The following is a 12,817-nucleotide window of genomic DNA, read 5'->3' on the forward strand; positions in this document are numbered from 1 at the left end:
GTTCATGCAGTACCACTGCTTGTACGCTTGATCTGTACTTCCATCGTACAGTCTGCAAAATTAAATAATTACATAAACCATTGTGATGAAAGCAAAGCATCTTCACGCATCATATGATCATCGTAATAAAATAATGTAAATAAAATATACCTATGTTGATGCACTATATCTGCTAGCGCTTCATTTTCCCACTTGTGTATCCAATGAATGTTCTGTTCCCTCCAATCGTATAAACTCCAACCCCTGCCCATATTGGTTAGCCTGCAAATTATGTAACAAAGTGTGAGTTTAGTAAATTAAAAATGACACTAACTATTTAGGGATGTCACATCTTACTTATGGGTTTCCTCGTCGATACGTCTTGGAAAAGGTGGTGGAATTTCTTGATAGAGACTGAACTGTCTCATTACACGCTCTGGGTTGTAAGGCTCAACACACCACAGGAACAATAAGTTGCAGCGAGTCAGCCAGAATGCACTATCGCTCAACATGCCTGGTGTGAAGTGTCGAGCAGCAAAGACCATTTGTAGATGGTCCTGAGTCCACGGGTTCCATGTGACTTCTGCCTCATCAAGTATCTCAAACTGCTGGTGGTACATAGGGTAACAATTTTTCGCAATATCTGGAGACCAACGTTTCCGTGCCTTTGTCCAGCTGGTGGCCATAGTTGCGCTGCCACACTCGCTAAAGTCGTATGGGTGTACGGGTTGTACTATACGAGGTCGTCCTACAGGGAGGTATTCCCAGGACCACAACTGTAGAAACTCATATGCGACACAAAGTAATGGAGATTTTTGTGCGAAAGAGGTTTTTTGCGTGGCATCACACAAGCCTCTGTATGTATGAGATAGCATGGCAGAACCGAAGCTGTATTTTGGCTGCTCGGGTAAAGGTTCATCTACCATATTCTCTACAATGTAGATGAGACCAGGGACAACAACGTCCCCATGTGAATTTGGAAACAGAGTCTTGAGGAGCCACAACAAATACGCAAACAGATGTCTTTTTCTCGTCTCCTCATTGGCGAAGCTAGATAAAATACGAAAGTTATCATGAAGCCAGACGAGTGGGATGCCCCGAGGGCCACCAGAACGTTGTGATTCTGGTATTTCCATCCCAAGACGGGATTCTATATCTAATGCCCAAGATGGATACACTCGTGGAGAGACTAACGGCTCGCCTCTAATTGGTAGAGCAGTGATCATAGAAACATCTTTCAGTGTAGGTGCAAGCTCCCCAAAACGAAAGTGAAAGGTGTGGGTTTCAGGTCTCCACCGGTCAACGAGGGATGTCAAAAGGGATGGGTCCGAACGTACTTGGTCGTCGCATGATGTGAGCCTAGCAAAATCTTGTAGTCCATAAGCGTCAAGGTGAGCAAGGAAAGCATTGTGTATTGGCGATGTTTTCTTTATGGTTCGAAGTCTGAAAGGCCGATAATTATGCTTAGTATTTGGGTTCAAAAATAGGTGGCAACGGTGGCCAGCGTCATTGGGCCCCTGCAAAAGCACTGGCACTTCACCCATAATCTCCACACAAACATACAAATATAAATTACGAGGAAGACGCAAATACAAATGCAAATCAAAATTAACTTAAAAAATACAAAGAGATACGATTTACATTAATTATCTGAAGTTAACATCACGAGTACAATAATACAAAGAGATTCAATTTAAATTTAATATAAGTACACATAACAAGTAGAAATATAAATAGACATAGCAAGTACATATATATCAACATCATGCGTTGTTGGTGGCTCGATACGGGCATTCTCTGCGTGAATGTCCAGGACACCTGCAAACGCGGCATCGCCTTGGTTCTCCCATCTGGCTATCGTCCATGTCATTGCGATGACGCCTAAACTGACGTCGTCCCTTTGCGGTTCTCATCAAGTCGGCGTTCAGAACCCATTTCGGCCCATCTGGCCACAACATTTTGTAGTTCATATCAATGCCCCAAGCCCAGAACTCACCGTTCCAAGTGTTGTACAGATTGTACATGTTGAAGTATGGCGATATGTATGGCTCGACGCTGATTTTTTGATTAGCAGCCGCCCGGAGCACATGACTGCAAGGGTAGCCCTCAAGCTTGGGCTTGTTACAAGTGCACTCACAGGAGGTTGAGCCATTTGATCCTCTATGGTGACCCTTAACGTACTTAGCTCGCACATTGACCTCCCACTTATTCCTAAGTGCGTCCACTTTCCTGCAGCCATGATTTTGGGACTTCTTTGCCTTCTCGTCCAGATGTCTTTGCATCTTTTTGGACCATGGCTTGTTCAATTCAACTTGTGCTTTGGCGACGGTGACCCTGTCTGCAAAGTATGACAGGGTCCGGTTCCAAGTTTCTTCAATTAGGGCTGTGATAGGGATTGCTTGCAAACCTCATGTACGACCCCCATGACCAATCACCTGTGGCAGGCCGCAAACCCCAACGGGCAACTGTCCCATCATTTCTTCTGTCAACGATGAAGGCCTCCATTGTCATTTTTTTCCTGCATCCCTGGGCCAAACACCGCTCGGATGCACCTTCTAACTACTGTGTAACCCACGTTGACCATGTCTCTCACTACAACTGTAGTCGACTCGCACAAGGACACATCCACCCCGAAAGGACCGTCGCGTAAGACGTTCCCATAGTACACTACTAAATTTTCCATAGTACCTAACCACCATACATGTCTACATTTCAAATAATTAGTAACTGAACATTTAGTAAAGATGACAAAATTTACATATCATACGACTAAAATAATAACCGTATTTTCGTTACAAATATTCTGTTTGTTTCTAGAATCATTTGCTTAGACTTTAAGGGGTTGTTTGGTTAGTGGGTATTTAAAGATCTATTTTTTCTCAAACTCGTCTACAAGAGTAAAAACGACTATTAGTAAAAACTAATTTTCTTATAATAGGTTATGACAAATAACCACTAAACATAATAGTATGATAATAACATTTTAATATCATATGAGTAAAACATTTAATTTCTTCCGGCTTTATATAAATTTTGCATATCATACGATAGCAATCATTTATTTACAAATAATAATATTTGCAACGGCATGCACATTATTCACAACAGTACATTAATATAAAAAATATTAACAATATTACGGTGTCATTTTATACCTTAGCTCCAATATGGATGTGCTTGCGAATGCAATTAAGAGTCCAAATAGTTCGAATAAATTTCCGTCACCAGTACTATATGAACGGAGTCAACCTATTATCACATGAACATCAATATTACACACGGATTTTTCTTTCTACTATCGAAAGTATGATAATAGCACTTGCATGTATGTGGTCATCACCTCAAAAGGGACGGCGAAGATGGAAACACAATTTCTTCAATCACGTCATCTCCTCCTTGTTTGCTACTAAGATGAATTATTTTACCTAATTACATACATCATCAAGTACATTAGTACATAATCTTAACATATAAAAAATAAGGTTATTGCGACATAACAAAGTAGACCTACAGCTTCCTAACTATAGACTTATTAATAAACATACCACATGAAATAACATGCCACATGCAATGAACAATTACAGCACAAGCTTTTTTCTTAATTACCGTATTAAGATTTCTCGCATGTCAATACTAATGGATGCACCTAACATAGATACAACATCTTCAACCTACTCTTCTAAAAAAATATTATAAATGTTGTATTTGTCGTCTGAAATTATTTCTAACCTCTAAGCACTAATATCGCATAGCTAATGACGAGCTAAAAGACTAACTAATTACCATCATGCATGCACAAAAAATTCCATGCATTGCAAAGCTCATACCTTGATCTTCAACTTCGTTGTTCACTTCGCTACGCAAATCCTACTCCTCAAGCTCTAAATGACTCCAGATGACTCCTCCAAGTGCTAAAATTATGCCTAAAACAACAGAGAATACACACTTAGAAACTAATCAAACAGAATGAAAACATCATGCATGCGAACGAAACCAACAAAAATGGATAGATCTTACCATAATCTATCTTTTCTTCAACTTCATCATCTTCGAAATCCAATTCTAAATCGGCCAAAATCACGAGTGAAAGTGGCTATCAAGTTTTTCTTTGGCTTGTGTATTCTTCTACAATTAGAGAGAGCAGAGAGGCAGAGAAGTCAACCAGAGATATGCGAGAGAGAGTATATGCGCACGGAGCCGCGGATGTACGTTTAAAAAGAAGAGGACCACTGTATTGTCGGCAGAACGAGCCAGAACTCACCTACCGCGGCATCGGATTCCAGCATCGCGGTGTCTCATCACACACAGCAACAACAACGCTCTCGAGTGTGGGGCAGGAAAACACGCGTTGAAATCAGCACGCCTGAGTGCTGTCGCTTTGGCTGGAGCAATAGACGGAAGCGAGAATCGCGCACCGCTTTAATCAGTGTCGTCTACGTAGCAATCAGTACTACAAAGTTTACGCGGGAATCTGATTCCAGATCATCAAAACTTGTGGCACAAAGCAAAACAAGGAACCGTGGAATCAGCGCCCATGAAAATCTGCGCCGTCAGCACGGGAATCAGCACTGTCACGCGTGCAGCAACAGGGATGCCGCCTGCTGCAGCGGCGGCGTGGCCCACACGTTGGGCCCGCAGCAGCACGGCCTGTCGGCCCGAGAGCGACAACGGCGACAGTGGCCGCCTCACCTAGTGGCGGCCGGGCCCACCACTCCTGGCCCGTTCCGTCCCAGCTGCTCCACTGTGCGAGAACCGTTGTGCCCCGCGCGGCCGCCTCCTGCGGTGGCGGCAGGGCCCACCGCCTCCTGGCGTGGCGGCAGGTGCCACGTGTCGCTTGTCACGCCTGCCGCCACTAGTGAGGGGGTCTTTTTGATATTTTTATCTGCAAATAGTCCTTTTTAGCAATAGCGTTCGGCAAGGGGTCCTTTTGAAAAAAAAAATCATTTCCTTGATCCACACAACGCAACAGAACAGAGTACGGATTCCTCGCCTTCGTCCAAAGGATAGAACTGGCGATCTCCAAGGAGTCCTCGCCTTCGTCGTCAAAATCGGCAGCTGAGCCGCCGTGGCCATGGACGGGCACGATGGCAGTCTCCTTGCCTGCCACGAAACTTCACACCATATATTTCCGAGCCTGCACCCTTTCCGGTTCAAACTGTCCTGGCCTTGATGGTGGACTACAGACTACTCGGCCCGCCGGAGGCTCGCCATGCCGCGATGATCACGGTGGCGGCGCCGACCGACGAGGCGTTCTCATACCCGAAACATTGCAACGTGAAGAAGGAGAGTGGCGCGCTGGGGCCAGCGGGGAAGACGCGCACGAAGAAACGGTCGCCGACGTTCCCGTCCTCGGGGGACCCCTGCCTCGACTTCTTCTTCCGCGTGTTGCCCGCCACGCCGGCCGCCACCGTGGCCAGGCTCCTCGCCGCCGCGTGGGCCGCCGACCCGTCCACCGCGCTCCGCCTGGTCGCCAACCTCCGCGGCGTGCGGGGCTCCGGCAAGTCCGACCGCGAAAGTTTCTACGCCGCCGCGCTCTGGCTCCACGCCCGCCACCCCGCCACGCTCGCGCGCAACGCCGCCTCCGTCGCCACCTTCGGCTACCTCAAGGATCTCCCCGAGCTGCTCCACCGGATCGTGCGCGGCGGCGTCTCCAACAAAGCAGAAAGGAGGACGGCCCTCCTTGCCACCGGCCGCCGCGGCCCCTTTGGCCTCGGGCGCTGCCGCGACTCACTCGGGCGCACCCGCAACTTCCGCAAGCGCAGGCCGCGCCCCAAGGTGGACCGTGCTGCGCGCGTCGGCACGGCGGAGGAGCGTCTCGCGGCAAAGCTGCGGCACGACCGGGAGCTATCGGCTGCGGCGGCCGTGTCGCGCCGGAGCAAGAGGGTGGATACCGCTGCGACGGCGATTCGGCGGTACTTCTGCGACCCCACGTACCGGCTCCTGCACGACCGCACGGCCGATCTGTTTGCCAGCCTCCTCGTGGAGGACATGCGCAAGCTCGCCAACGGCGACGTCCGGGAGCTCTCGCTCGCGGCGAAGTGGTGCCCGTCGCTAGGCTCGTCGTACGACCGCTCCACTCTCCTCTGCGAGGCCGTCGCGCGACGCCTCTTCCCCAGAGGCTCGTCGCTGGAGCTGACCGATGATCTCCTGGACGGGCATTATGCTTATCGCGCGCGCGAGCGCCTCCGTAGGACGGTGCTCGTGCCGCTCCGCCGCGCGCTACAGCTCCCCGAGGTCTTCATGTCGGCGCGCGCGTGGGAATCGGTCGTGTACACGCGCGTTGCCTCCGTGGCCATGAAGAACTACCAGGCCGTCTTCCTCAAGCACGACGCCGAGCGCTTCAACGCTTACCTCGCCGATGTCAAGTCGGGCAAGAAGCGGATCGCTGCGGGCGCGCTGCTCCCTCACCAGATCATCGAGTCCCTCGGCGAGGACGGCGACGGTGCTGGCACCGGCGTGGCCGACATGCAGTGGCGGCGCATGGTCGACGACATGCGCGCCCTCGGCAAGCTCACCAACTGCGTGGCCCGCAGCGATCGGCAAGCTCACCAACTGCGCGCCCTCGGCAAGCTCACCAACTGCGTGGCCGTGTGCGACGTGTCGGGCAGCATGTCCGGCTTGCCCATGGACGTCTGCGTGGCGCTCGGCCTCCTCGTGTCCGAACTCACGGACGACCCGTGGCGCGGCCGCGTGATCACCTTCAGCGAGCGCCCGGAGATCCACTTGATCACCGGCGACACCCTCTCCGAGAAGGTGAGCTTCGTGCGCGCCATGGAGTGGGGCATGAACACGAACTTCCAGGCAGTGTTTGACAAGATCCTGGACGTGGCCGTGGCCGCCGGTCTGCCGCCGGAGAGGATGGTGCGGCGGGTGTTGGTGTTCAGCGACATGGAGTTCGACCAGGCGTCGGCTCATCCGTGGGAGACAGACTACGAGGCGATCGTGAGGAAGTTCTTGGAAGCCGGGTACGGCTCGGCCGTGCCAGAGATAGTGTTCTGGAACCTGGCGTACTCCAAGGCCGTGCCGGTGATGTCCGGCCAGCAAGGGGTGGCGCTGGTCAGCGGCTTCTCCAAGAACTTGCTCAAGCTGTTCCTCGACGGCGGCGGCATCGTCACCCCGAGGACCATCATGGAGAAGGCCATCGTCGGCCCGGAGTACGACAAGCTCACCGTTTTCGACTGAAGAAGACAGCGGCAAAACAAAAACTTCCATATGTATGAAGCTGTATGCACTAAAAAGCGGCGCAATCTCATCAACTGTATTGCATTTGCATATGTCAAATCACAAGTTCACACGCTGCCACTAAATTAAGCACATTGCTACTACTAGCTCACTACTAATACATTCGAATCGTCCAATGATTCTCGAATGACACCGGTCACAATTTCTTGTTCCAAGTTCCAACAAGCCGCCTACGACGCCGTGCCGCCGCACGAGACGGCCGCCTTCTCCCGCCAGTCGAGCAGCACGGCGACGGCGACGTAGTGCGTGATGGCACCGACGAGCACGAAGACGTGGAAGATCTGGTGGCTGTGGCCGACGACGTCGAAGACGCCGGGGCGCCACTTCTCCGGCACGCGGCTGACGTAGAACCAGGCGCCGACGGCGTAGGCGAGCCCCATGGCCACCTCCAGCCCGAGGGCCAGGTAGCACGCGGTGTGGCCCCAGTTGATCCAGAGCGCGTGCACCGCCGGGATGACGCCGGACATCCCCATGGCGAGGAACAGCGTGGCGCGGAGGCGGCGGTACCGCGGCGAGGAGCACGACGGCGAGAGCAGCACGGCCACGACGAGCGCGCCGAGGACGGTGATGGCGGAGAGGTAGGCGACGCGCGCGGGCGGGTGGCAGAGGAACGCGTAGTACACGGGCGGGACGAAGGAGGCGACGATCATGATGGAGATGCCGGCGTAGTCCAGCTGCCAGAAGACGACGGTGGCGCGGCGCGAGTGGCACGCGAGGAGGTGCGCCGTCGCGCTGATGGCCAGGCACGCCATGGCGCCCACGAGGAACACCATCCGCGGCCACCGCGGCACCCCGTGCCCGCCCAGGGCCGCCGCCGCTGCGTCATGGCCCGGCAGGCCCTGCACCAACGCCACTGTTAGCGCGCGCTAATCATTTGAACAGAAAAATCTCAGTCTAGCATCTAAAATTACACTACTACTATCACATTTTGGCGAGAGAATATTTCGAGTAGTGCTTTGCGGGTAGTGTAAATGGCCCGGACAGATTCGTCGCCGGACGCAGAAATCAACGATAAGATGACCAGAAAGATTTTGCCACTTGGTCTTGTCTGCTCAACAGAACCAATTTGAGTTCAGACCGAAGAAGTAGCTGAAAGCGACGCTGCTTCTTGCAGGTGAGCAAACGTGAAAATGTTGCAACCAAAGAACCGTCTTTTTTTTTCGAAAAGGGTGACCAAAGAACCGTCTACTTCTTCTCTTGCATGCAGAGTGAATGTGATTGAGGAAGCGAGATTTTGTGCAAACACACAGAGGCAGCGTGTCTGTTCTGAACAAGACGACTACACGTGATGTTACGTTGCAGCAGAAGGTGAACTAGATTCGAAGTGCACAACTACACATGGCTCCTTGGTTCTGGTCGGTTGGTCAGGTTGCCGTCGACCAGGACAGGGATCAGGAAAGGACTCACCACTCACGAGTTGTCCTTAGCACAGAAGAACCTATCGGAAGATGGAGCCGATCTTATCATTAATCTAGTAGTACCTCTACCTCCTACATTCATACTTATTTTTCTAATGTCATTGTACATATTCTCACCTTATTTGTATCATCCACACGAATTATTCGTCAGTGCTATTTCAGAACACTTAAATGGAAGGGCAATTTAGTGAATTTCCTCTGGTAAATCCCTCAACCTTTGAGTTTTCTTAAACTCTCTATACTATGGTTGGTCAAGATAAATGGAGTCACACACTTCTTTGGTTTTGATTAATTCCACATTTCATGATTCCGGGTTGGTTAGAGATAAGTGGAAGGATATGTAGGACACGATCTTTTGCCCGTTTTCAAAATAAAATGAATAAGTAAAATAAATTAAAATATGTAGGACATGATCTTGCGGGCTCATCACTAACCACCACCCACACATGGGGTAGAGGTCCATGCAACAGTGATCATAACAGCATTGTTGTTACAGCAGAGGATCCCAACCCCATCGGATGGAAGGACATTACGACCATTCTACCTAATGAATTTTTAGTGTGTGAGGTCATTTTACTTCAAAGTAATTTCTAGGATTCTATTCTTATTTTTTCACCTCTACAACTTGTTTATTTTCTATTAATGAAAAACCGTATGCAATTCCAAGAGGAGACTTCCATTGGGTCCCTTCTTATGGGATTTATTTTGTTTTTGTGTAAGTGACAACTATGAAATTCATCTAATATCCTTTAGCAATGTTGCAGGCTTCGCGCATTTTTCATGTGCTGCAACCGGATAACTTTTACGACATATTCCTATATTTCTCCTATGATACAATCAGACAACTTCAAAGACATGCTCTTGTTTTTCTATCTTTTATCCATTTTGATGACAAGAATTTTCGGATGGAGGGAGTAGTTCTGTAAGATTTACTATGGCATCTCAAGTCTATTTTTTTTTCTAATTACCACGCTTTTATAATCTTGTAAAACAAAGAGACTCGCCCGGTGAAAATACGTCTCGCGGTATTACGGGAGCAAGTACAATTCTCTGAGCAAATTAAATTCCATGGTTGATGATTAGAGAGCTATCTACAGGGAGCTGATTTGACCTGTTGTTCGCATCTGTGCATAGTTGCTTGACCAATTGTAGTGCATCCTCTACACTATAGTGTGAGGACATGGATCAAACGATGATCATGTGGGCAGCTCATATACACAGCTGTCCATGCATGTCTCTTTCTGCGTGGTGGGGATCTACATGATGACATTATTACATAGTACTCACTCGGTGCAGTTGTATTTAAATCATTGGTGGCACTACACTAGTGCTAACTGAATAATTAGGCTAGTCATAGTCACCTTGATAGAACTCGTATGAATTAACTAATCATGCTATCTAGCACCATCTGTCCCAGAATCTTGGGGACTACAGTTGTGAGAGAAAAATATGCAATGCTGGAAAAATTATACGGAGACAAGATAAGGTACTAGTATCTCTTAGATGTCTGTACTGGTGCTAAAAAAAAGATGCGTTTCTTACCGATTGATCGCTCTTCCACGACGAATTAGCTGATCCCACCACGAACCTGCGAGAAAAATGAACGGCACGTAACTAGAGGGCCTTTTCATGAACAAAGTAGTAGCAGTAGTGCAGTACTAGGTTGCCATGGCACCTTGGTGGGAAAGGAACATCAATCAATCAAATTATCAAAGACTAAGAGGAAGGACCGTCTCAGACTTGGAACACCCCAACAAATCTGTGATTTGCGCCAACCGACCAATGCCAGCACTGCATTTGCAAAGTGCTCCGGCATGACGATAAGACGTGTGAGGCGGATAATGCACGGGCCATGTCCTCGTTCGTTTGGTGTGGCTCTCACGCATGCGATTGCTGCTTAGGACGGTGCGCTCTTGCCACATCTCACACGGCAGCATCTAGCATAATCTTGCATTGGAATTAAAGTGTACTCGCGGCCAGTTGGAGACTTGGAGCTTAGCATCAGCAATGCAGAAAGAGTCGGTAGTGAACGAACGTGTGATTGCGCGCGCGCGTGCGTTCGGTTGATGGAACGAGAGCGCACACGTCCGGCGTGAGCGGGGGTTGTGTGTGACGTGCGCGCTCTCCGAACACACCACCAACTGCCCGCGAAACAAATTCGAGGTTTTTTCCCGTGTGACGTGTGAGCTGCGGTGGTGAGTTGATTCGCGTTTGCTTGGAAGACCGTTTCAAGTTTCAAAGCCGGGAGCGCCCGCTAATCACGTGCAAGGGAGTGGGAGTCAGAGGCGATCGAACCATTATTAAAGTTTGATGAACGAACGGAAACAATCATTTTCTTATTTCGGTGGACAGAGAGAAAAGGAAAGTCAAGTCGTGTGTTCTGCAGTGTAGGTGGTGCGTACCTCATGATCCCCGGCGCGGCGTCGTGGGCGGCCTCCGGGCCGCCGCCGGCGACGGCGAGCGCCAGGAACAGCAGGAACCCGCCCAAATGCCTGCGGAAATCACACGGCGCCATGTCAGATCAACGGATTGGCCGATCGATTGGTCAATTCGTGCGGAACATGTCGATGGATCGGAGGGGGGGCGCGGACGCACGTCCAGACGTTGAGCGTCTCGTTGTGCCAGGAGAAGGCGCTGAGGAGGGCGTCGCGGATGGGCCACTCGACGCGGTAGTGGCCGCGGATGTACTCGTTGTCCTTAAGGTACTCGGGGAGCTCCTCGTAGCCCACCAGCCGCGGCGGGGCCCTGCTGCGCCGGCCGCCCGCCATCGCCGCCGCCGCGGACGCCGCCTCCACGCCGCCCACCGACGGCGCCATGGCTCCCTTCTTCCGGCCGCCCCGCCTCGCCACCGCCTCCCCCGCGGTCGCCGTCGACCGCGCTCCCATGCGATGGGGCCGGTGCCTCTCCCTCTCCCTCTCTCTCCGGCTGCGTGCGCGCGCGCGGCTGCGTCGGGGTTGTCTGTGTCTGGTCCGCGGTTCGTGCGGGGGAGCCCGGGAGGTGGTGGTGGTGGTGTTATAGGCGGACTGACTATAGGGAGGCTATAGGGGGATGGGATGGGATGGGAGGAGACGAGGCCGCCTGGCGAATCTTGGCGGGGAGCGCGCGGCGCGGGGGTGGTGTGGTGCGGTCATGTTGCTGGTGGGTGTAGGCACGGGCGAGCCACCCACATGGATTTCTTCCTCCCTTGCACACGCTTGTCAAGCTACAGAGGTTACCGGGGGCTTTTGGCGCAGCTACTCGCCTAATGACCGTCAGATTTAATAAAGAGGAAAAGAAACGGATATGGATATAGGGTCTGTCTAAAACTCATCTAAATGTGATATAACGATGTCACATATAAGTTGAAATCATCACCTGTTTATAGCCTTTTGTTTGTTTGTTGTTTTTCTTTTTTGGTATTGTATCGTCTGGGCCTTGTCTTTTCTTTTTTGTGTGACCAGCGTGCCTATAGAAACGCTCGCATGGGCAAGGCCCAGCTTGCCTCACACCATCACACGCATGCTTACTCTACTGCCTGTAGCTGATTGTACGTAATAACGATTTGTGTTTTTTATTCCTTTTGTTTCTTTTATTTCCTATTTTTTCTTTTTTCTTTCAGGTGTATTTTTTCAGTTCTAATATATGCTAAAAAAATTAAAAAACACACTGATTGTTTTTGGATATACGGTGAACATTGTTTTTAATACACATTGAACAAATTATAAAAGTACGGTGAACATAATTGTAATACACATTGAACAAATATTTAGTATATGATGACCTTCTTCTAATATAGAGTGAACTTATTTTCTATGTATTGTGTATGTTTTTTAACGTATATATGGTGAACCTTTTACAAAATACTCACTGGAGAATTTTAAAATGTACACTGACGTCTAACAATAAATAAAACAATAGAAGAGGAAAAATAAAAAACTAGTCAAAAAAACTAGAAAATGTTCATGTATTAAAAAAATATGTGGATTAAAACAATCATGGTTTGAACATTATTTGCAAATTCGAAACATGTTATTTTAAAATAGACCCTAGTTGCGTATCATGGATGAAGTTGCAACTAAGAAGAATATTAGTCGGGCCCCCAATCGCATATCGAGGGTGGAGTTGAATAATAATAGGTACTTCAGAACATTGTTACAAGAGTAAATCATCTCTACAACTACAAACATTTTTGCAACCGG

The 12,817-nt window shown here is 49.7% G+C and overlaps 3 protein-coding genes across 3 annotated transcripts; 1 reads left to right on the top strand and 2 right to left on the bottom strand.

Annotated features, from left to right (window-relative positions):
- Positions 1 to 332: 332 nt before the first annotated feature.
- Positions 333 to 4,148, bottom strand: LOC125516658 (serine/threonine-protein phosphatase 7 long form homolog). Its single transcript, XM_087527065.1, has 4 exons — positions 3,997 to 4,148; positions 3,807 to 3,902; positions 3,320 to 3,404; positions 333 to 3,228 (listed from the first exon to the last, which is right to left on the bottom strand). Exon 4 carries the CDS (start codon positions 1,521 to 1,523, stop codon positions 333 to 335), a length of 1,191 nt encoding a protein of 396 aa, XP_087383191.1. The 5' UTR covers positions 1,524 to 3,228; positions 3,320 to 3,404; positions 3,807 to 3,902; positions 3,997 to 4,148.
- An 800-nt stretch (positions 4,149 to 4,948) lies between these two features.
- On the top strand, positions 4,949 to 7,348 carry LOC125516390 (uncharacterized). The gene has a single exon (XM_048681859.2). It carries the CDS (start codon positions 5,149 to 5,151, stop codon positions 7,159 to 7,161), a length of 2,013 nt encoding a protein of 670 aa, XP_048537816.1. The 5' UTR covers positions 4,949 to 5,148; the 3' UTR covers positions 7,162 to 7,348.
- LOC125516391 (heptahelical transmembrane protein ADIPOR2) lies at positions 7,212 to 11,691 on the bottom strand. Its single transcript, XM_048681860.2, has 4 exons — positions 11,235 to 11,691; positions 11,042 to 11,131; positions 10,182 to 10,227; positions 7,212 to 8,060 (listed from the first exon to the last, which is right to left on the bottom strand). The coding sequence occupies exons 1-4, from the start codon at positions 11,522 to 11,524 to the stop codon at positions 7,392 to 7,394; spliced, it is 1,095 nt and encodes a 364-aa protein (XP_048537817.1). The 5' UTR covers positions 11,525 to 11,691; the 3' UTR covers positions 7,212 to 7,391.
- Between the last annotated feature and the right edge of the window lie 1,126 nt (positions 11,692 to 12,817).

Source organism: Triticum urartu, chromosome 6A, assembly GCF_056163025.1.
Source record: "Triticum urartu cultivar PI428250 chromosome 6A, HENAU_Tu73, whole genome shotgun sequence".
Classification (NCBI taxonomy): Eukaryota; Viridiplantae; Streptophyta; class Magnoliopsida; order Poales; family Poaceae; genus Triticum; species Triticum urartu.